Raw genomic sequence first — 24,600 nt, 5'->3', positions numbered from 1 at the left:
CTGAATTCCAGCGTGTTAATTTGCTGGTTGTGTCACCTAATAGATAATATGGATTTAAGTAAAACTTTGGAGAGCGAGAAGCTTTTTACACATCACAATTCACTTAGCGAGATTTTGAATTATTTTGGGGTTTGCATGATGAGACCGGGAAAACCCATCTGCCGTGAATGTTGACAGAGATTTCAAGCCAAAGGGGGAAACACCAGCAACCTTATTAAACACCTTCGGACACATCCCACTGCCTCTGCAGCATACACACGGTTTAGTGCCACTTCATTTAACCTAAATGCTTTATCTTGACATTTACAGATTTACTGTTTCTCTGAAAAATTGAATGTTGCACTCGTTTACATTTTTTTCCCCAATAACAAATGCATGGTGGCAGTAACAATGCAAAGTTCGCACTTATGATTAGATCATGTCTCTGAACCGTGTGATCAAACCGGTGTGTGTGTAATCTGCATTCGCGCTGCTGTTTACCAGAAGAGAGGGGCTGAAGCGGTTGTAACAATGAAACAGCTGCTCAAAACAGTCTTTTCAATGTTACAATATCTTAATTTTTATGTTACGAACATTCAAATAATCACAGAAATAATGGAACAAAAGTTTAAAGCAGTTTGAACTGGCTGTTGTGATGCGGCGAATAATTTTTATTTATTTTTTTTTTACATCAAACTAAGAATGCATTAGGTAACAAGTTAGTCCATTTGAGCCTTCTCCCAGTTCATCCATCAGTTATTTTCACCACTTCCAGAGCAACAAGTGGAATGGCTAGTTTCTAAGAACCACCTTTGCTAAGACAAACTGTGTAAAGTATTAACACTATCGTGTGGTATCATGATACTTTAGCTGGTATAGTATTGTAAGATATGATTATGATCAAATCCCGGACGACCCCCGATGTCACGACCCCAGATGGTCTAAGGGTGTTGTAAGGGTTTAACACTAAATAAATATATATATATATATATATATATATATATATATATATATATATATATAAAAAAAAAAAATGTTATGACCCAAGTTTGGGACCAACGTAAGAATCCGTCAAAAGTTAAACAAAACGGTTGCAATGGCCATGGTAAAAAAGTGAGGTTTATTTACAAAAATAAAGAAACCAACAGTAAAAAATATATATATATATATATATATATATATATATATATATATATATATATATATATATTTAGTGTTAAACCCTTAAAACATGCTAAATCAAACAAGGACAGGTGAGCTGACTAAATCAAACTGTCAAATAACCGAGTAAAGAAATATTTCTAATTCCCGTTGAAAAAGAAACAAACGCAGAAAATGAATTTTCCAGGTCCACTTTCTTACCTACGCTTGACATTTTAATCTGTTTGAACTAAACAAGAGACAAACTCACCATCATTCTTAAAAAAAAAAAAAAAAAAAAAAAAAACAACAGCAAACAAACACTAAACACAGAAGTGGGTTTCCTGGGGCAGCAGCTCCTTACCTAGTGTGTCTACTGACCTGTTTCATGTGACGTCACTGTATGACCGTGCCACCATGTTTGTGACCAATATTCCATATACATTCATTGTGCTGCGCTGTGAGATGTGACAAAAACCTTCTTCAGGAGTTAAAAGAAGCTCTTGCATTCATACAGACGGGATCATCACAGACAATACAGTATCTAAATCCTACACGTGTGCACAATGTACATCACGTGACCTGCTTACCTGTCCGCTTCTCCCCAGGGTAACAAACTAAATCTACGAAAACGGGGCCAAACAAACCGAATAACGAATAACAACAAAAATGGGATGAGGAAACAAGATCGCAGATGTACAAAAACAAAATGAATGGTTTAAAAAATGATGTCTAGCAATGAACAAATGAATACAGTAAGCAGCTGAAGCAAATGGGTTTTGGCGGGGTTTTAAACTGAGCTGTCTGTCGGGATTGTTTGTGGAGATGGTGACATCATAGGGGATTTCCAATAGAACAACCAATGGGAAGTGTCTGGGAAATGTGACAGTATGAAGTGTGGGAGACAACGCAGAACAATACACACCTCTTAGACACACATAGGAATGTAACCATGATATTGTGACAACCCTACCATAAAGAATCAGAAAAGTAGTCCATATGACCCCTGCACTATTTTCCAAGACTTCTAAAGCCATATTATAGCTTTAAGGAAAGATTTTCAGTGAATAATGGCTTAAATTGAGCTAAAAAACACCTTTCATACAGATCTGGAATACCATGAGGGTGAGTAAATGATGACAGATAGGGCTGGGCGATATGTAAGGGATAATGTACAGTCAGCCGGTCGTTATAGCACAAACCCCGACAGTGTGATCAGGACCCCGACGCGAAGCGGGAATATTTACCAAATAACTTCAAAAGCATGAATCTTCTGTTACCTGCAGTGGGTCCGGTGTCAGTTTCTGCATCGGTCTCAAGGTCCAGTTCTCTGAGCAGCACACTAATCGCAGTGATGGGGTTACGGATGTCCTGCAGTTTGTTTGCGATGTCCTCAATAACACTCACACTAGAGAGAAACATTCACCTGATTCATCAAATCTGATCAATGGCTAGTGGGACTACAGTAAAGCTGAACGCTTCAAGCTCTAAATGGGTGACGGGGAATACTGACGTGTCTTTGGCAAGCAGCCCCTCCAGCACTTTCTCAGATGCTCTCTCTGGAGACATCAGCTGCTCAAGCGCTTTCTCCATCTCATATGTCATTTCCTCCGGCAGAGCATCGTTCACCAGCCGCAGACACTGAACGAGCTGCAGAATGTCCCGACTCACATCTGAGTCTGAGAAAACACCTTCATTAACACTGCTGCTACAGATTATGAGTTACTGTCACTCCACAGACTGTGTTGTTACCTTCAGCGATGGGCGTCGTCTCTTCAGAGAACAGATATTCATCTGAGGACAGGTAAAGATGATCCACAGCAAAGCAAGGCAACAGGAATGATACAAAACCCTAGAAGAGAAAATAAACCTTTCAAAGTAGCAGGGTTGGGAAACATATCGAATATACAGTCACACTAGATAGTTTGTGAACCCTTAAGAATTTTCTTATTAATTTGACCAACAATAATTGGGTTTCCAACCACAAATTTTAATGCAAATATTGGAATATCGCATAAAAATGCTGGATGGGATCACCATGAAGCGAATAAAATCTCAAATGCACATAAAAATACTTAAGCACTCGCTTAAGGTCATATCTCCAAAGTCAGAACAGTTGAAAAAGGGGGTAACAAAGCGTGAAAAGTAACACACAAAAAGCATGCAAATTAAATTTTTGTGACATGTATCTATCAACATGTTATTATTTGTTAATATATTATATTTAAAAACATATTTTAAGTGTACCCTTATTGTAGAGACTATTTTTGCCAAAACACCACCAAAGCATTAAATTCTGACTGAAGCATTTTTGTATGATTATTTTATTGAGTATGTATAGCATTTATGTAACTATTGACTTAAGAATTTCTAAAAGAAGCTATTTAGACTAGTGTCAGAAATTAAATTTTCTATTTTAGAGGCATTTTTTTACCATAATGAGGGAATTGTTGGAACATTTTTCTAACCATACAAATTATGACAATATGATGTCATAATGTTACATCAAATACTGCAAATTAATAAATTCAGACAAGCGGTTACCTATAAATACATTTCTTGCGATACTGGGTCTAGATTAGAAAAACAAATGTATCCGATTTCACAAATAAGAAATCATAAGTGGCACTTTTTTTTTGCCCTCACATTTTCAATTTCGGGGTCATTTTTGTCACCTTCAGTGGCATTTTTGCCCTGAGCCCTTAGTTCATTCCATATGCGTTCTTGCGCTAAAAAAAAAAAAGCAAGATGCAGCACAATGAATAAGGCAGAAAGCAGATGTATCGAGATGCTTTTAACAGTTGAAGTTCTTTTACGGCATCTAAAAACACAGCAAAATACGGCAAAAAAGCATTGATTTAGTGCATGTTTATATGAAAAACTATTTAAACAAGGACAATGGGAGCTTTATGAGGAGGCCTGAGTGAGGTTGCACAGGGGGATTAATGTGGGAATCTTTTGTGTCGCAAAGGCTACGCTCTGAAGTGATGCTTGAATGAGCATGACATTTCATTTAACAATTACATTTCACTTGGTTGCCTCCGTCCTTGTTTTCTTTCCTTCCATCTTTTACACGTATCCAAAGAGGAAGCTGACGGGACGTGAAGGAAAGGGACAGTTTAAGAAATAAGAAGCCACAGATGAGAGAGTTGCTGCACTGTTTCTTTGCCAGTTCTTTGCTAAATGTTACTGATATTATTGTGTCTTTGTTTTTGATCAACAACTGACAGTAAAGAACGTAAGAGATATTCAAATAGACATCATAAAGCAAGATTGTGTGTTTCAAATAGCCAAACATTGTGGCCATTTTACAACATTTTAAAGTCATGTTAATGAATTCTGTGGAGTATATAAAGTGAAAAATACAGTTTTGTGCCATACACAGCAACAGTTAGGATATCTTACCCCTGGTTTTGGAAACGCGATTAGAGCTTGTTGCCTGTAGCCCTTCAGAGAAACGCACCGCGTATGTCAAACACAGGCGGTGAGGTGGTTGTGCGCACACGTACACCTGTGCTTGTGCTGCTCTTATCAAAGACGCGATCGACTGAATAAAATTGGTAAACTTCATGGATGTATAGAAAATACATGGGTGTACAGGCTACCTAAAAAAAAAATAAAAAATCAGATCTGCATGAATCATTTAAATGACATATTTTGGATTATAAACGACAAATTTCGCCGAAAGGCGACTAGTTTGCAGGTATAAAGGTGGACAAATTTTTTACCTTGCACACATTCGAAAATTTCAAATTGCTTTTCTTCGTGTTCGACAGCAGCAAAACAAGCACAGTTTTAACCATCTTTACATAGTTTTACACTCTCTCTCTCTGTGCACTCTGTGTGTGTGTATATGAGCATTGTCAAAGTGACCATGATAAAAACTGTGATGTGGACCAGGTTTCCCAAACCTCGATGAGCCCAATCCAAATCAGATACTGTGTTAGTCATGGGCGTTACTTGTCAAATAGGGCTGTCAATTGGGCTGAGAAACTGAATTCGAATTTTTACCTTAATTTTCTAAATTAGAATTTTAAAGTCAGTTGATTTTTTAAATTGATGTTATTTCCTTAGTCCACAAGAGGGCGCATCGAATACATATAACCATACAGCACAGTGTTATATTATAGCAAAGAACATTCCTGGCTGTTAAAATAACATTCTATTTTAAACTAAAGTGCATAACATTTTAGTCTGTTCATATTCTCAAATTTTAAGTCAAAAGTAAAACGAGGGGGGAAACACTTCAATAGGTAGTTCTGTGTTAACATGGTGTTACACTTGCACTGGTGCCACAGTATATACTTCTACAGACTCAAACTTCATAACAGCGATATATCACAGTGTTTTTCATTAATTACAGCTGAATGTTGGGTAGAATTTTTCCCAGAGAGCAGTGGTATTCAGCTGAACTCGGTGGTAAAGCGGCTCATGATCCCTGGTCAGGGGCTGTTCAAACAGACAGAACACAACAGAAAGGAAAAGAATGCAAGGATCGAGACACACATTTCTAACTTGAAATCCTTTACAAACAAACCCATTGCTTAATCTGATAAATGCTGATAAGAGAGCAAAATGCAATGGACAAAGACCTCCACCTACTGTAAGGGGTTGTTCACACCAAACACTTTTGCAACCATCCAGTTTACCATTTGTTTTTCTATGTAAATGCGCTAGACGGATGTCTTTGTTTCACTTTGTTTTTTGTTTATTCAGCGTCTCGTGCAAGAGCACTGATTTTAGATGCCGTGTCAAGTTAAAAAGAACTTTAAATCGAGACACCTGGTTTCTGTTGAAGTGTATTTTGTTGCGCTTCATCTAGCCTTAAGCACAAGAATGCGGTCGGTCTTAAGTCATCGCCAGTGCTTGACACACATCCAAAATTCGAATGCGCAGTTTTAGCATATGAATGTGGGTATTTTTCTTAAATTCGACTATATTCTAATTTTAATAGCCCTACTGTCAAACTACAAAAATGACATAAAACACTAAAAGCACAATTTAACTAGTCTCATTCATGTATTATTTAAAGTCTCTTAAAGACATGCAATAGCTTTGTGAATCTCAAAAGGCTGCATTGCACGTCCCAATTTTTAAACAAAATTGCGGAAAACAAGTCCTCCTGCATGCTACTGCACTACTGTGAAAGTTTCTTCATATCTACAAAGAACTTGTAGAGGATCACCCAATTACCACGTCATCTTCGATGCCGCTTGTTCTCTCTTTACATTTTCGCCGTGACCACCTTTATGACGTAGTCATGCACACTTACTAGACCGTCTCATTGTAGTGCTGAATGCTGAGGAGCCTAGGCTACAGCCTCAGAAGGATTGATCTAGGAAGGAGATAGCCTAATTAGGCTGCCTTCCGATTAAGAAGCACCTAGTCTACATACGCAGTGCATTTGATGCGAGTATTCAACATAATCAACATCTCAGATGTACAGTAGATGCTCAATAGTTCGGTTCGCCTATAGCATGCATTGAGAACGGCACTGGAGGAGCTTTTGACCATTTTGAACAAGAAGAATATCAAACTACTGTGAACTAGCCTACAAGCAAACACTCAAAAGGACTTCCTAGAGTGTTCTGTCTGTCAAAATAAAAGCCTAAAGGTGCACTTAGTAAAATTTTGCCAATCAAAAAAGATTTACACAAACTACATAAACCTTTTTTTTTACTCTTACACATTTGAAAGTCACATGTGGTGCCTGTTTAGTTTCACTTTCACATCTGAAAGTTAAAGTTAAAGTGGAGAGTGAGTAAAAAAGGACTTTTTCTGTTTCTCACCCACACCTAGTAAATTGCTTCTGAAGATATGTATTTAAACACTGGAGTCATATGGATTTTTTATAATTATGTGATTTTTTTAGCTACAAATATCTGCATTTGACTTCTTTCAAAGTTGTCCTGCATTTTGCTTGTTCATCTTTCTCCATGTTTGTTCGTCTCTCTCACTATCAGTCTCACGTGCCACCACACCGCATACACAGACCTTTACATAACACGATATACTGTAGATGGAACAGAAAAATCTCTACCGGTTGACACTTCATACCATCGCCACAATATATATCATCATTCCGCTCAGCCCTAATTCATGGCATTAATTTTGAAAATATCCTCACTATACATTTTTCACCACTAAACCAATCTAAACATTTTGCACAGTACTGCGTGTATATACTGTAAATATACTATACACCGATCAGCCAAAACATTAAAACCACCTTCCTAATATTGCATAGGACCCCCTTGTGCCGCCAAAACAGCGCCAACCCGCATCTCAGAATAGCATTCTGAGATGATATTCTTCTCACCACAATTGTACAGAGCGGTTATCTGAGTTACCGTAGACTTTGTCAGTTCGAACCAGTCTGGCCATTCTCTGTTGACCTCTCTCATCAACAAGGCGTTTCCATCAACAGAACTGCCTCTCACTGGATGTTTTTTGCTTTTGGCACCATTCGGAGTAAATTCTAGAAACTGTTGTGCGTGAAAATCCCAGGAGATCAGCAGTTACAGAAATACTCAAACCAGCCCGTCTGGCACCAACAATCATGTGATTATCTAATCAGCCAATCATGTGGCAGCAGTACATTGCATAAAATCATGCAGATAAGGATCAGGAGCTTCAGTTAATGTTCACATCAACCATCAGAATGTGGAAAAAATGTGATCAATGATTTGGGCCGTGGCATGATTGTTGATGCAAGAAGGGCTGGATTGATCTGCGGGTGCTTCAGCAAGGCTGCAATCGGGCAGATTCTTCTTTGTGAATGATGCATGAATCAAGCCACATTCAAGGTTATCCTGGAAGAAAACTTGCTTTCTTCTGCTCTGACAATGTTCCCCAACTCTGAGGACTGGTTTTTCCAGCAGGACAATGCTCAATGTCACACAGCCAGGACAATCAAGGTGTGGATGGAGGAGCACCGGATCAAGACCCTGTCATGTCCAGCCCAATCTCAGACCTAAACCCCATTGAAAACCCATTGAAAAATGTGATCAAGATCCAACATCTCGGTGATGCTGACGAAGGTTGTTGCTGACTTGGAGGATCTTGCTGTAATACCTCGATCGATTACGGCGATGGAAGCAAAGTTCTCACAAGAGTGACAGATGTTGAAAAAAGAATCGATTATTTGGAGTCGTCGGAAAGGGAATTATCCGCTAATCTGCCCGCATCCAAAACAGACTTGGAATATGTTTTGGAAAAACTGGAAGATCTCGAAAAAGAAATCGAAGGAACAATATTCAAATTGTTGGAATTCCTAAGCATGAAGAGGGCAGAGATATGGTGAAATTCCTGGACAAGCTCTTCCCAAGTCTGCTCAACATAACAAGCCATAAACTGGAAATCAAGCAAGCTCACAGAGTCCCGGCTCGCAGATCTGCTGAGGAAGACAGGCCCCGATCAATTCTGGCCAAATTTCTGAGATCATCCGATAAAGATCTCGTGCTACGCAAGGAGCAAAGGGAAGCTTTCTTGGAAGAATCACAATAATCACAATAAAAAGTCTTGTTCCCGGACTTTGTGAATGCGACGAGAGACATGCGATCGATTCAAGGAATGTAAGAAACTCTTACATCAACGGAAGATCGCTTTTGCACTGATGTTTCCAGCCAAACTGAGAATAGAAACGAAGGATGGTCGCAGGGTATTTACGTGTCCAAAGCAAGCACTGTTTTTTATAAAAACAATGGGTGAGTAAGCCATTTGGGGTTTTTCATGTAGCTCCAGAGCGGATTAACTCGCTGTTCTTACTCTGGCGGTCTAAGGAAGCGGGGCGCCATTTTTTGTTTCTTTTTGCATTGGCTCAGTCTAGCGGCTGGAGATTGTTTGTGGCATGAGTCCTTCAAGAATCTTTTGCATGGACGGATGATCGCTTTTACACTGAAGTTCCCGGCCAGATTGAGAATGGACACTAAGAATGACTGCAAAATATCTACATGCCTACACAAACGATGTCTTTTATAAAGTCATGGTGTATTTTTTTAATTTATTTTATTTATTTTTATGCATTCTCCGAGTGAATTTGACTCGCTCAATACACACTTGACTGAGAAACCGGGGCGTCTGTTTTTTTTTTTTGTGTTGGTTCTGCCTGCCGGCTGGAGCTTGTTTTGTGGAATAACACTCCTTCGGATCAGCTGTGGATCTGATCATTCTTTGTGCTTTGCCTCCTGTTGGCTGGAGTTTGTTTTGTGGAGTATTTTTAAGGGACATTAGAATGATTACATCATCTGCTGCACTCATAACAGCTGGCTCACTGAAAAATTGTTTATCTGTCTGAGGAAACTGAACAGCTTTATATCAGCTGGAGTTTGTTTTGTGGAGGAACACACCTTCAAGACAATTCTGTGAATGAATCTACATGTTCTTTGTGTTTATTCTGCCTGTTGGCTGGGGTCTGTTTTGCAAAGTATTTTCTGTTATGTGGTGTTACCTTACAAAATTTGTGCAGAAGCACCGGACTTGAATAATCCGACGGCAAAGTTGTCGTGGGGGTTCTCGTATGCGTACAGGGACAGGGACATTTTTCTTTTTTCTGTTTGTTTCGTTCGGGGGGAAGTTTGGGGTTTGATTGTTGCTCTAATGTTGGAATGTGGTCTGTATAATCTTGTTTTTGACACACGATTTATTTTTTCTAATGTCAATTGTTAATATGAATGGATTGTCTCTCTCCACATGGAATGTCAATGGATTGGGGCACACCATAAAAAGAAGGAAAGTCATTTCTTTTCTTAAACGTAAGAAATATGATATAGTGTTTCTTCAAGAAACATCTTTCCCCACAGGAAGCTGAAAATTTGGGAAGATATGGGGTGGACATGTTTTCTTTAGCGCTGGCTCAAGTAAGAGCAGGGGGGTCATTATATTGATAAACATCTATAATTCAAATTTCTCAAACAGATTAAAGATAAATCAGGAAGAGTCATTGTTGTTTTAGCAGAAATTCAGGGGCAAAGGTTGATTTTGGCTAATATTTACACACCTAACGATGATGATCAGGGCTTTTTTATGGATCTTGAAGGGATGTTACAAGCTGCTGGCACCCCTCATGATATAATGTTGGGAGGAAATTTTAATCTTTTGGTGGACTCAGTCCTTGATCATAGTGAAGCAAAAGTGTGTAAACCCCCTAGAGCAACATTGATGCTTCACAGAATGTGTAAAAATCTTGGTCTTACAGATGTTTGGAGACTTCTGAACCCATCTGGGAGGGACTATACATTTTTTTTTCATTAGTCCATAAGATTTATTCTAGAATAGATTTTTATATATATATATATATATATATATATATATAAATCCCTCATTTCATCTGTTGTTGATTGCTCAATTGGAAATATCTTGGTCTCAGATCATGCCCTTGTGAGTTTAGAGGTGTTGCCTCATACGGAGAAAAGGAAATCATATAGTTGTATCCCTTTTGCAAAATCCTGATTTTCAACAAATGTTAAATGCTGAAATCAATGTTTATATGGAGACCAACTGGTCCTCAGTATCCTCTGTAGGCGTGGCTTGGGAGGCACTTAAGGCTGTTCTTAGGGGTCGGATCATACAGTATGCCTCACTCACCAAAAAATATAAAAAAAGCATGTGAACTCGTGGAGTTGGAAGAGAATATTAAAAGTGCAGAGGCTGAGCTGAAGCGCCGAATGTCGTCTAATGGCCTCAGAGAACTGACCCATTTGAAATACAGATATAATACTATTTTGTCACGGAAAGTGGAATTTTGGTTATTCAGGGCAAGACAGTCATATTTTGAGTCGGGAGACAAAGCAGGAAAACTTTTGGCTAGATATATAAAACGGAGAGAGTCTTTTTCTACCATTCCCTCAGTGAAATCTGCTGGTGGTGAAATTTTTACCTCGGCTAATGATATTAATAATGCTTTTAAAGAATTCTATCTTGATCTTTATAGTTCCACGTCTTCGTCCACTGATGAAGATATTAGGAACTTTGTGGAACCATTAGAACTCCCTAAACTGACGACTGAGCAAAAAAATTCTCTTGATTCTGAAATAACCTTGGAGGAGATTGACGAGGTTATTAAGGCCTTACCTACTGGCAAGGCTCCGGGGCCAGATGGCTTTGCTCCTGAATTTTTTAGATCTTATGCTACAGAATTGGCTCCACTTATGCTAGATGTTTATACGAAATCATTAAAGAATGGAAAGCTTCCCCCAACCATGACACAAGCCCAGATCAGTCTGATTCTTAAAAACGACAAAGATCCAAGTGAGTGTAAGAGTTACCGTCCAATTTCCCTGATCCAGATAGATGTAAAAATGTTGTCAAAAATTCTGGCTAAACGATTAAGTTATGGCATCTCTTATACATATATATCAGGTGGGGTTTATTTGGGACCGCAGCTCTTCTGATAACATCAGGTGTCTAATCAATATCATGTGGTCAGTAGTTAATGATCAGACTCCGGTCGCTGCCATCTCACTTGACGCCAAAAAGGCGTTTGTTATGGTAGAATGGGATTTTTTTTTTACGATTTTGGAAATATATGAATTCTGTAATACTTTTATTGGATGGATTAAGTAACTTTAAGTTACTTTCCTGTAACGGCAGTACAAACAAATGGATTAATTTCAGATTATTTTACTCTGAATAGGGGCACCCGGCAGGGTTGACCTCTTTCCCCATTATTGTTCTGTCTTGCCCTGGAACCATTAGCAGTCATGATCAGAAAGGATGGTGATTTTCCAGGGGTGGTGGCAGGAGGTGTGGCACATAAGCTTCTACTTTACGCAGATGATATTTTATTATTCATCTCCGACCCTACTAGATCGTTGCCTTGCCTCCACAGAATTATTAATTCATTTTCAAAATTTTCAGGATACAGTGTTAATTGGTCTAAATCCGAAGCTTTGGCACTGACAGCGTACTGCCCAGTAACGGCTTTTCAACCGGGCACCTTTCATTGGCCCGAACAGGGCATTAAGTATTTGGGCATTTTTTATCCCCAGCAAATTTATGTGATTTAGTTGGAGTTAATTTTGACCCTTTAATTAAAAGGTTTGAGAGCGATGTGGGCAGGTGGGCTTCATTACATTTACCTATGATTGGGAAGGTTAATGTTATTAAAATGAATTGTATTCCAAAATTCAACTACCTGCTACATTCTCTCCCTGTAGATGTCCCCCTCTCTTATTTCAAACAATTTGATAGCATAGCGAAGTCCTTTATTTGGAATGGAAAACGTCCCAGGTTACATTTCAATAAATTACATAGGCCGATTGATACATACATACATATAAACATATATATATATATATATATATATATATATATATATATATATATACACATACATACACACACACACACACACATATATATACATATCTCGCACTAAACCAAAACAGCTGAAGGTGCTAAAAAGATGTGGTACCTTCTTTAGGACGCAGACCATGGCTGTGGCTGGACTCATATGAAGGGCGAGCGGGGTGGACAAAACCTCCTGATACTGCAGACAGCAGGCGTAGAACTTTGACCAGAACTCCACCTGCAGCAGGCGGTAATCCTCCTGAGAGAACTCGTATTCAGTCACGCTGCCCTGAAGCTGAATCACACGATCACAGACACATTGAGCACTAAAACAAAGAGAGAATTCAACACCACAAGAGGAAACATGCAGCTCACCTCATTCTCCACTGTGACCGTAACCTCTTTCTTCAGCTCCTCCCACGACAAGTCAAAATAACGATCAGTGCCTCGTTTGTAGATCTGGACAAAAATAATCCTTTCTTGAGCAAATACTCTTGATAGTCTTTACAGAAACCCGAAAAGTAAATTTAAATGATGGGAATCAAGATTCTCACCTGTAAAGCTTTAACGATGGCAGAGGCCGTGAAACGTAGTGGCGAAAATAGTACATCAAGATACGTTTCCTGTTCAAAAGACAAAGAACCTGTTTACACCTGGTATTTACATGTCTCCTGTGATCAGATTCTGAGTGGAGGGTCTCCAATCTAATGACTACATACATCACTCATTGTTCATTTCATTGCAAATGTGATGTTTTGAGTGGAATGTTTATTCTAGTCCAGCACTGAACTTCAGATGTGCTTCACACGTCTCATTGCCTGTTCATGCGAGTCATAGTAAGGATATGTCATGAAGTCTTATGCATGTGCACATTTCAGGTTTTTTCTTCTCAAATGTATAGATTTGCAGTCAATAAAGGTGCATTTTATCTGCAGTTTGAAAGTTTGAAACCCTGGTTTTAGTGCAATGGTTGACAGTTGAGTAGGCGGTCCCTCACTGTTTTCCGGGACGCACCAGCGTGGATTACAGTAGTGTTTACAAATGCAAAGTGGTCACGTGTTTCTTATTACATACAAAAAGGGATGGGAATCGTACAAAATTTAATAATACAGGTAACTATTACCCTTAACAATTCTGGTTCATTATCGATTAAATAAGGAATGCAATTCTTATTGGATTTACTGCCCTCAGTCTGTTACCAAACTATAAGATTATTTAGTATTTCAACATAACAGATTCCAGCAAATGGTTATTCATTCATTCATTTTTATAAAATACCACAAATTACAACAAAACTAATGAGGTGTATTTTAACTACACATTGTCATTTCAACAACCATCCAATAATAACTGGTTCACTTTGAGTCAGACATTACAAAATTAATGACTTGCGGTTTAGTATGTTTTTGCGTTTAGTACTGCGATTCAAAAGAATCAACTCATTAAATCATTTGTTCAGGAATCTGACCACTTGTCATTCTGTATTTATGCTGTAGATTCAAAAGAATAAAAAAAAAAGTATAATTTGTTCGTGGAATCAGACTACACCGATCACTTGTGTTCTGAGCTGTAGATTCAAAAGAACCAACTCATATGAATAATTTCTTCCGGCTCATAAGAATCATTCATTCGGAAATTGGACTACACTGGTCCATTTTTTTTTTTTTGTAGAACCGGTTCCGGATAAGAAACGGTTCTTGGATCCTAATCCTTACAATCCATCAGATGAGGTTTGAGTGATAAGATTACAAAAGGTTTTGGACCTTGTTTACACTTATTTGTAGCGCTGTCTACTTGTGATCGGACAAATGTTAATGAAAATGCACATGAAAATCAAGGTTTAAGGTGATTTCAATGACAGAATTTTCTACACTCTAATCGTTCACACTGGAACTGAATGTTCTTACCCGTGGGTCCTGATCTTCACCGATGTGAACTTCCTCCTCTGGTGACGGCTGGACAAACACCTGGTTCCACATGCCTGCAGTGTTACTGTATTTACAACAATGAATAAGTGACTGCCACAAACACACCTGAATGATGCTTACAGAAATACATCACCCAAAAATTTAGCTTAACTAAATTTAGCTTAAAACTAATGCTGTTTTTAAGTAAATTATACAGGGGACCTTCTAACTCTGTACATTACGAAAATATACATTTTACACATTTTATCATTAGGTTTTGGTCACATTTTCACAGCTTTTTAAAAATACACAAATACGCAGGGGGCCTGGTTATCTCAGCGAGTATTGACGCTGACTACCACCCCTGGAGCCGTGAGTTTGAATCCAGGGCGTGCTGAGTGGCTCCAGCCAGGTCTCCTAAGCAACAAAATTGGCCCGGTTGCTAAAGAGGGTAGGGTCACATGAGGTTATCTCCTCATGGTTGCGATTAGGGGTTCTAGCTCTCAATGGGGCACGTGGTAAGTTGTGCGTGGATCGCGGAGAGTAGCATGAGCCTTCCGTGCTGTGAGTCTCCGGGGTGTCATGCACAACGAGCCACGTGACAAGATGCGCGGTTTTGACTGTCTCAGAAGTGGAGGCAACTGATACTTGTCCTCCGCCACCCGGATGGAGTTGAATAACCACGACACTACGAGGATCTACTAAGTAGTGGGAATTGGGAGAAAAGCGGATCAAATTAAAGAAATTTTAAAAATATAAAAATGCACACATCCCTGTATTCCATAAAAAAACAGTGTTCGGTCGAGAGCACATTAGGGCTGGGAGACGTGCATGAAATGTGTATACGATATTTAAAAAAAAAAAATTATATTGTGATATCCAATTACATTGTCAACTTCCCTGCCCCCACAAAGGTGTATTAAATGTTTTTGCTTTATTGATTCTGCTTTAAAATTATAATTTATTTATTAAAAGATGAAAAACTTAAACCAAAGCTGTTGCTAAATTCAAATGGCACTTCAAACGAAACGGCAAATAAAGTCTTATTTATTTACCTCCCATTTGCAGTCACGCAAGTATCCGTCTATGACAACAGGTGAAAAATTACTTATACAAATGCTAAAGCAAATTATAAATGTAAACAAAATAATAATGATATTTGAAATAAAAATCAATCTTAGGTTCAAGGTGCTTTTCTATTATTTTATGATTTGTGAACCTGCAGAGTTGGGTTCACAATGCGTGTTAAGCTTGAACCTTTCTGTGGAAATAAAATTAACTTAACTCCGAGAACCTCCTGAGAATGTCTTAGGTCATTTGCAGCATTCTCATAGACGACACTATTCTTGCAAACTGTTTTCAGATGACTGAAATAGAGAAGAGTGAGAATTCTTTACATGCGCGTTCCACAAGACACACTCGCGCTTCACGCCTCTGAACAAACAGCGAATCAGAAAAGTGTATCAACAGCTTTTCTGTCATCTTTTTTTAAAAATATAATAGTGTTTCTTCAAGCGTGTCTTTGTGTCTGTGAAAAAGTATTTGCCCCTTCCTGATTTCTTCTATTTTTGTGTATTTTTCCATATTAAATTGTTTTATATCTTCAGACGAGATATAACATAAAACAAAGGCAATCCAAGTAAACACAAAATACAGTTTTCATATAAAAAAAATGATTGAAGCTTGAAGATTCTCTGGTAGACAGCAGAATTCATGTTTCCCTCAATTATTGCAAGTCGCCCTGACCCTGAAGCAGCAAAGCATCCCCACACCATCACACTACTACCGCCATGCTTGACCGTAGGTATGATGTTCTTTTTGTGGAATTCAGTGTTTGATTTACGCCAGATGTAACAGGACCCCTGTCTTCCAAACAGTTCCACTTTCGATTCATCAGTCCATAGTACATTCTCCCAAAAGATTTGAGGATCATCAAGGTGTGTTTTGGAAAAATTCAGATGGGCCTTAATGTTCTTCTGGGTTAACAGTGGTTTTTGTCTCGCCACTCTTCCATGGATGGCATTTTTGACCAGTGTCTTTCTGATAGTGGAGTCATGAACAGTGACCTTTATTGATGAGAGAGAGGCCTGCAGTTCCTTGGATGTTGTCCTTGGCTTTTTTGTGACTTCCTGGATGTGTCTTCGCTGTGCTCTTGGAGGAATTTTGGAAGGTCAGCGACTTCTGGGAAGGTTTACTACTGTGCCAAGTTTTCTCCATTTGGAAATAATGGCTCTCACTGTGGTTCTTTGGAGTTCCAGAGCGTTTGAAACAGCTTTGAAACCCTTCCCAGACTGTTGTATTTCAATCACTTTTTTTCTCCACATTTCTGGACTTTTTGACCTTGGCATAGTGTGCTACTGGGTGAGACCTTTTAGCCAAACTCATGCTGCTGAAAAAGTTCTATTTAGGAGTTGATTTGATTGAGCAGGGCTGGCAGTAATCAGGTCTGGGTGTGTCTAGTCCAGCTGAACCCCATTATGAATGCAGTTTCATAGATTTGGGGATTCAGTAACTAAGGGGGCAAATATTTTTTCACACAGGCCCAGTTGGTATTGGATAACTTTTTACTTCAATAAAAACATTATCATTTAAAAACTGTATTGTGTGTTCACTCAGATTACCTTTGTTTTATGTTAGATTTATGTTACATCCTGAAGAATTCACTTTTTCACAGCACTGTATTACTCAAGAGACTTCTTGCAGGTCGCCCACCAGTGTCACGAATAGATGAGCAAAATTACCTGCCATTGCGCAATCAATAGGCAATCCACATTTGGTGGGTCACGTGCTCATTTCATATCCTGGGCTACTATTTAATATTTGGCGACTTCCCAGCTCCATGGTTTACTCATTTCCAAATATTATGGAACATCGTCTGTCAATGTGCATCGATTTCAGCATCAGGATATTTGTCAGATTTCGTCGAGATCCGATTACAGCGTCCTGTCGTCCAGACCTGGCGCACGTTAACGAGAGCTTCTTTACCTCATCTGTGCTATGTGTGATTAGAATTAAATGTTTATATTTTTTGTTGTTTTTGATTAACAAACAAATTTAAACAACAGAAAGGATGTTAAAGGGAGACATTATTCAATGACAAATGGATTGTGTGGATCTTGTGTTTGGACACATTACACAGAACAGATCTAACTTTTTCACCACTATACGACACAATCACTGTTGAGTGAAATCTGTGCATTAGCCAGTAGCTAATAACAGACATTTTCAGTCACATAGCATGAAATTAGCATATGCATATACTACTTGCATATGCGATTTAAACGCATTGTAGAGGGTTGCCACAGAGTAAAAGATCAATCTTGGGATTTAGTCCTTTAATTGATTAATTGAAATGTATGGAAAAGAGCATCTCCATTTGTGTTCCATGGAAGATTTATTGTCCTACAGGTTTGAAACAACATAAGGATGAGACTTTTCATCTTTATGTGAACTATTACATTTAACCTTTGGAAGTAAACTGACTAATACTCACTGCTCAAAATTGATGTACTTCACCACAGTCTGGTTGTCATTATCAAGCCAAAGAGCCCATATATCAGATGCCGTCAAGATGAAATCCACCAGAGTTTCCTGTTTCAACACAAACACACATCATATGTACACCTCCGTCATTAATCAGATGAAGTATTGCACATTCACTGTATGGGCTGTACCTGTGTAGAGAAGAGTGTGGATATGTGATCTAGGCTGTAGCGGTTGTTCTCATTGGCCACCAGCTGCAGCACACAGAACTGACTACGTTTGGGCACAGCAAGATAGACGGTGAGATACAGACCGGTGGAGGAGGAGAAGAACAGCCGGATCTTATGAGCCTGAGCTGGAGAACCCTTCACCTCGGCACGACCCACAGGCATATACTCCAACATATCAGCCACCAACACACACATCTGATGCTAAGACACAAACAATAAACATCTCAACAATGAATATTCTGAATATATTCAGAAACTAGACTGAGGGAAAAAAAACATTTTATACATATCTTGGTAAAAAAATATAAAAATCATTTTATTTCAGCTGAACTGGTAAAATAAAGTAGCTGGGTTATTCCACGTCAGATCAACCAAATTTCAGAAGCTTCTCACTATAATTGTTTACTTCCGGTCGCTCTCCAAAACACATTCATGAGAGGACAGAGTACACGCATCCTCTCCCAAGTGCGTTCTGGTGGTTGCTAAGGTGTTCTCAGTGCTTGCTTTTTGCTATTGCGTGGTTACTAGGGTGTTCTGGGTGGTTGCTGGGGCATGCTACACAGTTGCCCTGGTACTCTGCTCTGTGTTTTAGTGCACTACTACAGTATGTGATTGCTATGCTTTCTGGGTGGTTGCCAGGTTGTTGCTATCCTATTGCTATGTTGTTCTATGTGTTTTTAGAACATTGCTGTGCAGTTGCTTGGGCGGGTGGTTGCCAAGCGGTTGCTTAAAAAAATAAAATAGTAATATAATAACACAAGTCACTAAATATGGCTCTGATGAAAACTATTCACAAACTTCAATGCTTTTAATTGATGCTTTATCTTTTCTCATTTTTATCATCCTTCTCATAAGCTTACTAAATGAGTCTTATTTACTGGCAAGTTTTATTCTTCATCAATGGTATAAAAATGCATACAATCTAAAATGTAAGGTCAAAATCCAAAAGTAAAACAGATTATGAACAAAAAACATTTTGCTTGATTCCTGCCATGATTCATTAATTGCCATGATTCTTTAATTGATACACCCCCAACTCTGAAATCTGGGGCTCCAAGAAAATCCCACTGGTATTTATGACTTTATGGTGGTGTTCATTTGTGCTCATCTTGTAAATACAATCACTGTGACATGGCATGAATGCACCATTAATTCATATTGTTTACTTTGCTATTTTGCACCAGATGAGTACTGCATTTCTTGGAAATTAAGTTGCACCTGGTCAAGATTATTGAGAGAAAAAAAAAACACAGATAAATTACATCTCTGTATAAGCTGCATAAGGACACTAGGACCCGGGAGCAGCTGCCCAAATTCCCTTCAGCCACTCAGATGCCAGACGCTTTCCATGAAGATTACCTCAGGAAATATGCATTTCTATACTTTATAACTCTATGCTGCATACAAATAAACAGCTTTTAGTCTGAGTAAAACAGAATGGCCTATGTATTCTATTCATACATTAATGTTAGCGATGGTCTGTGGATATTTTTGATTTATTACCCTATGCTGTGCATTAATTATCCGGTTCACTGAATGAAGGTTTTTACTAAGAGTGTGATGAAACGTCATGTGAATTGCATTTGGCAGCAGTTTAGAGTTTTTTACAACAATAATGCTATGATAGGACAGAATATTGAAACTGGTTGCATTACGTACTTTGTAAAGGCAAAATATTCTGAATTGGCCACTGTAAAACACTTCCACCATCTCTATGACTGATGATTTCATCTGTTTGAGTGTAAGCAAATGTGTTTTGGTGTGCTTGCATTTGAACATTAATTATGTGTAAATAATGTATATACAGTAAGTCACTTCGGACTATAGAAGAAGAAAAACTTGACTTATATTCTGGAAAATACTTTAGTACATTTACTCGCTGACTGAGTTGGTCTGAGCAGTTCTTGAGTTAACTCCTCCTAATATAGACTCCAGCATGCCACCGCCACACAAGCATTACGCCGCCATCACCACCTGGTGGCTCTAGGAAAACAAAGTATGGTGGCCACACGCATTTGAGAGGGTAAATATAAGAGGACTTTTTCAAAGTCACACAAAGTGTCACACTTCCTGTTGTCACTTGGTGGTACTATGGCCGTGACCCATAATAGCCGTATAAATGTGATCAGCCCCCATTACCAAACATACAGCTGAATTTTCATCAAAATCATCCAATTCATACAAAAGATATAAGGATATTCCTGTTTCACATTTTTGCCCTTAATTTATTAGGTCATCATGGCAAAACTGTTCGATATATCAAAACGCATCTTCAATGTCTTGGCATAATATTGCCTAAATTTGGTGACAATCACATGATTCCCCTAGGAGGAGTATTCAAAAGTTTAGGGCCTGCAATTAAAAAAAAAAACGCACATTCAATCCAAAATGGCAGACTTTGTTGCGCGGAGCTAATGACTGTAATTTTGAAAGTTGTCCAGCTTGATGAGAACAATATATGTAGCAAGTTTGGTGATCGCAGAAGAAACTGACCCACACAACTTTTGTCAAAAGGTGGTGCTACAGAGCTCCCCAGCCACGCCCATGTGTTAACTTTTTCCCAGGCCTAATGGCTGACAACTCTGATGTGTATGCAAAATATCATGAAAATTCAAGCATGCCAAGTTCCTCAAAAACATGTGAATATACATAAAGAATAATGACATTTAATACATTGCCATGGCAACACTATAAAATATCAAGAATCCCTTCAGAATTTTAAATCTGCACTGTCTTGACATTATTCAATTTTTTTTTGAAGCAATTCAGGTTAACATAATAGGGATATTTCAAAGTCTGTTAAAAGTGACACTTCCTTCCGCCAGTTGGTGGCGCTATGGCCGTGACCCACAATAGCCACATCAATGTGATCAGCCTGCAAGGACAAACATTTGGCTCAATTTTTATGTAAAATCACGCCATGCATGCAGAATATGAGACATTTCCTTATTCCATTTTTTTGACGTTATTTTATCGCTTCGCCATGGCAACAACGTTCGATATATCAAAAATCCCTTCGCAAATTAGCATCGTCAATGTCTTGGCATGATGTCGCCCACATTTGGTACCTGTAACATGAAATCCCTCTGAGGATTATATCAAATTCCATAGCATGCATTTTTCAAACAATCCAAAATGGCCAAATTCCTTGTGGGCAGAGCTTATGACTGTCAGCACAAAAGTTGTCCGGCTTGATGAGATCTACATGTGTACATAGTTTGGAGACTGTAGCTCAAAAGGGATGTGCTACAGAGCCCCCTGAACAGGCCCATGTTCTAGGTGGTGCTGCAGTGCCCCCTCCTGCATGACCCCCCCCCAAATTTGCCACGCCCTAATGGCCAGCGACTCTGATGTGTGTGCAAACTTTCAAGAGTTTTCACACGTTATGTACCCCAAAAGTACAGAAAACCTTGAAAAGAAGAATTATAATAATACAAATAATAAAATAATAATAATCCTTAGAAGAACAATAGGGCCTCACACTTTCAGTGCTTGGGCCCTAATAAAATAATGAAGAATGATAATTAAATGAAATAGTGACAATAATTAAATAACAATATCAGTCACATTAAGTTTAATCACACAAATTGGTTATCAGTTTGACTTCAGTTTGGCACCAAGCCTCGTTCTGTAAAAGGCTATCTATCATAATATACAGAATATTGTTTAAGCCTACATGATTTAAAAAAATTTTTTTTTTTAAACTCATTTAAAAAAGGAATATTTTGGGGTTTGTTTATCTGATTATCAATTAACCAACCTACAGTATTTTTGTCAGCAAAAACTAGGCAACAACCCATTACCAACAGGATCGTTCAGTGAACAGTGAAGGGGAGCAGAAAGCCTATATATATTAATGGTTATGACAGTGCTCCTGATAAAGGTTAAAAGATCTGTTTCGGCTGATCAGATGACAAGAAAATCAGTAATCTGCTGTAAAAGTCCTGATCCTAATGATCCCTACCTTAAATGACCACATCCTGAGCTTATGATCCTGACACAGAGCGAACACGAAGGTGTCGTCCTCTAACTGTCGGAACGCCAGACTGATGGCCAGATCAGATGTGCACTGATCCCCCCTGAGAGAGAGAAACACTGCGTTAGGTCTGCGTTAATACAGCAACAGCAATTTTGTTTGATTCAATCACTAACACAACAGAAATGCAGTGTTTGACCTGATAGCGGTGGGCATCCAGCCGGCCAATCGTTGCATCACTGAACTCTGTTTCAACTCCATGACAGAAATGGTCCCTGAACAATACAAGAAAAATATTTTAGTTAGTCTCCAGCTGTGTTGGGGAAGCTAATTTGAAACTGTAGCTTCTCAAGCTACGCCTTACTCATGATTTCAAATATTAAACTACAGTTAAGCTGCTATTTAACTACTCTACAAGCTACTAAAAAAAATAGCTAATTGCAACTAAGCTATTTAATGGGACAATATCTTTAAATACACAAAAAGAAAAAATGCAACATAGGGAGTGCAGGGATAAAAGTTAGTGATTTTTTTTTACCTGCTTGAATTACATTGCATTGGAATGGCTAACATACTGTATGGGAATAGGAAGTACATGTATTGGGCCAAATACTGGGGGGTGTAAATACTCATACTTGGTATCGGCATCATACATTAATGTTTTTGAGTATGATTACATTGACAAAATGAAGTGGTTGGACTTGCCGCATCTAATACAAAGTTTGAATCAGCAATTTGGGTGTTCAAACCATTTAACCTAGTGTATCAGTTTCATTTTATTCATCTTTACTCAATGTGACTCAATATAATATTTACTCAATATGTGGAAAACATCAATGTCCATGTTATTTTCAAGTTTTCCGTAACCGTGGGAACCATGGATAGCATCACTACTTTCAGTTAGATATTCCCCAGCACTGATCTCTATCCATTGTTAATTGCCTTTGGATCGATGCCTTTTTCACACACCAAAAACCAGAAGATTTTCCAGATGATTATCGATATAATCATGTGCTCATGGATGTATCTGCCGGACGACAGGCTGTGTTCTAAAATTTGAAACAATTATTTTCTACAAAAAGATACACACCGCCACCGACAGACAGCGAGTTATGACTCCGGACAACGCTGCTCAACATTCTACAGCGCCACAGACCACAACTCGGATAGTTTTCCATTAAATTCGCCCCAAATCATTATCAAACGGCATAGATAATGTATTAGCCAACACTGGATGATATATTCAGGGTTTTTCCTGCATTTAAAATTTTATGACAAAGGGCCGACAGCAAGACGAATAAGCGCTAAATATGCTTCTCATGTGGTACGCGGATGTGCGCAGGGAGATTTAAGACTGGTATCACTTGCATGTCGCGCAATCCACCAAGAACGACTACCTAACCACTGAGGAGCAATTCAAGGTCTTAACTATGGTAAACACAAGTGCAAGTAGGCTACAATGTAGAATATAAATTATGAAGAAAGTCATGTGTAATATTGTAATATATTTCCTGTTCTAATTCTAATTATATTATGAAACAAACTGGCCTGGTTTGGAATTCTAAATTATTAAGAGTCTGATAAAAGAAAAACAATATCTGTTATGAAGTAGAAAACAAACATACTTATTATAGAAGCACAGTCCCAAATCAGAAAAGTGGTTTACTCATGAATATTATAACTAGCCCTATAGAAATAAGGTGTTACGTTAGCTCGATATCCCACCACACCTTGAAGTACAAAAAATTATTTTGATTTCAGAAGTTTCTAGTAGTGGTCGACCGATATATCGCAGAGGCCGATAAATCGGCCGATATTGTGACTGATAAGTTTGGCCGATTTGTTTCTTGATGGTGCAGAGAATGCTTGCTTGTGAAGCGTCTGAGACATGTAAACAACCAGTCACAGTTCGTTTTGTTACGTGCCATCGTGATACTACAATAATACACCGGTGTGCAACACAGTGTCATTTAAACAGTCCGCATATCAGAGCCACGGCAGACGTATTTGAGCTCATAATGTTAAAGTGCTTGCCTGTTTCATTCTCCCTCTCTCCTCAACAGTTCCCTGTAACTTTTAACTGTCTTGTCTAATGATAAAAAGGCAAATATCAATAAAACTAATATCATACACCGTCTGCAAATATGCGCATATCTTGTTTAAACAGATGTAGGAAACAAACCTCACAAAACTTGAGCAAATCCAGCATCATGTGGTGAGCTCATAAACCTACCTCTAAAGCACGTATTCTATCAGCCTCTCCTCAGCAGTTCCCTGTAACTTTTAACTTTCTTTTCTAATGATAAAAGGTAAACATCAATAAAACGTATATTATATACAGTCTGTATACTGTATATAATATACGTATTTCTTCCCGTCGAGTGCTTATCTAATGTCTTCCTCTGACGCGTGTATTCTATCAGCCAGAATCAAAACTTCAGGAACAGGATCAAAAGTTGCTCTCATTCACAAATCATGACGGTCACTCTGTGACAATCCAAGCAAGCGATCCAGGCCGTTCAAACAGTCAGGCGATTGCTGCTCGCGCTGGATCCGCACAAGCACGTGAGTGCAACTTAAAAGTGCTTCACGTGTG

The 24,600-nt window shown here is 38.5% G+C and overlaps 1 protein-coding gene across 3 annotated transcripts in view; it reads right to left on the bottom strand.

Annotated features, from left to right (window-relative positions):
• The window catches only part of nup160 (nucleoporin 160), a 96,455-nt gene that overhangs the window by 51,687 nt on the left and 20,168 nt on the right, over window positions 1-24,600 (bottom strand). For all 3 annotated transcript variants that reach the window (XM_051692029.1, XM_051692028.1, XM_051692030.1), the window contains exons 5-15: window positions 22,204-22,279; window positions 21,993-22,107; window positions 17,990-18,229; window positions 17,809-17,906; window positions 14,316-14,400; window positions 12,963-13,031; window positions 12,784-12,867; window positions 12,533-12,703; window positions 2,872-2,971; window positions 2,633-2,798; window positions 2,400-2,527 (exon numbers count right to left, since the gene is read on the bottom strand). In XM_051692029.1, the coding sequence (XP_051547989.1) occupies window positions 2,400-2,527; window positions 2,633-2,798; window positions 2,872-2,971; window positions 12,533-12,703; window positions 12,784-12,867; window positions 12,963-13,031; window positions 14,316-14,400; window positions 17,809-17,906; window positions 17,990-18,229; window positions 21,993-22,107; window positions 22,204-22,279 (1,332 nt within the window). The remainder of the gene's footprint in view (window positions 1-2,399; window positions 2,528-2,632; window positions 2,799-2,871; window positions 2,972-12,532; window positions 12,704-12,783; window positions 12,868-12,962; window positions 13,032-14,315; window positions 14,401-17,808; window positions 17,907-17,989; window positions 18,230-21,992; window positions 22,108-22,203; window positions 22,280-24,600) is intronic.

Source organism: Myxocyprinus asiaticus, chromosome 48 (assembly GCF_019703515.2).
Source record: "Myxocyprinus asiaticus isolate MX2 ecotype Aquarium Trade chromosome 48, UBuf_Myxa_2, whole genome shotgun sequence".
In the NCBI taxonomy this organism is placed as follows: domain Eukaryota; kingdom Metazoa; phylum Chordata; class Actinopteri; order Cypriniformes; family Catostomidae; genus Myxocyprinus; species Myxocyprinus asiaticus.
The sequence above is the reverse complement of the archived record's forward strand: the minus strand, read 5'-3'. Positions and strand labels throughout refer to the sequence as shown.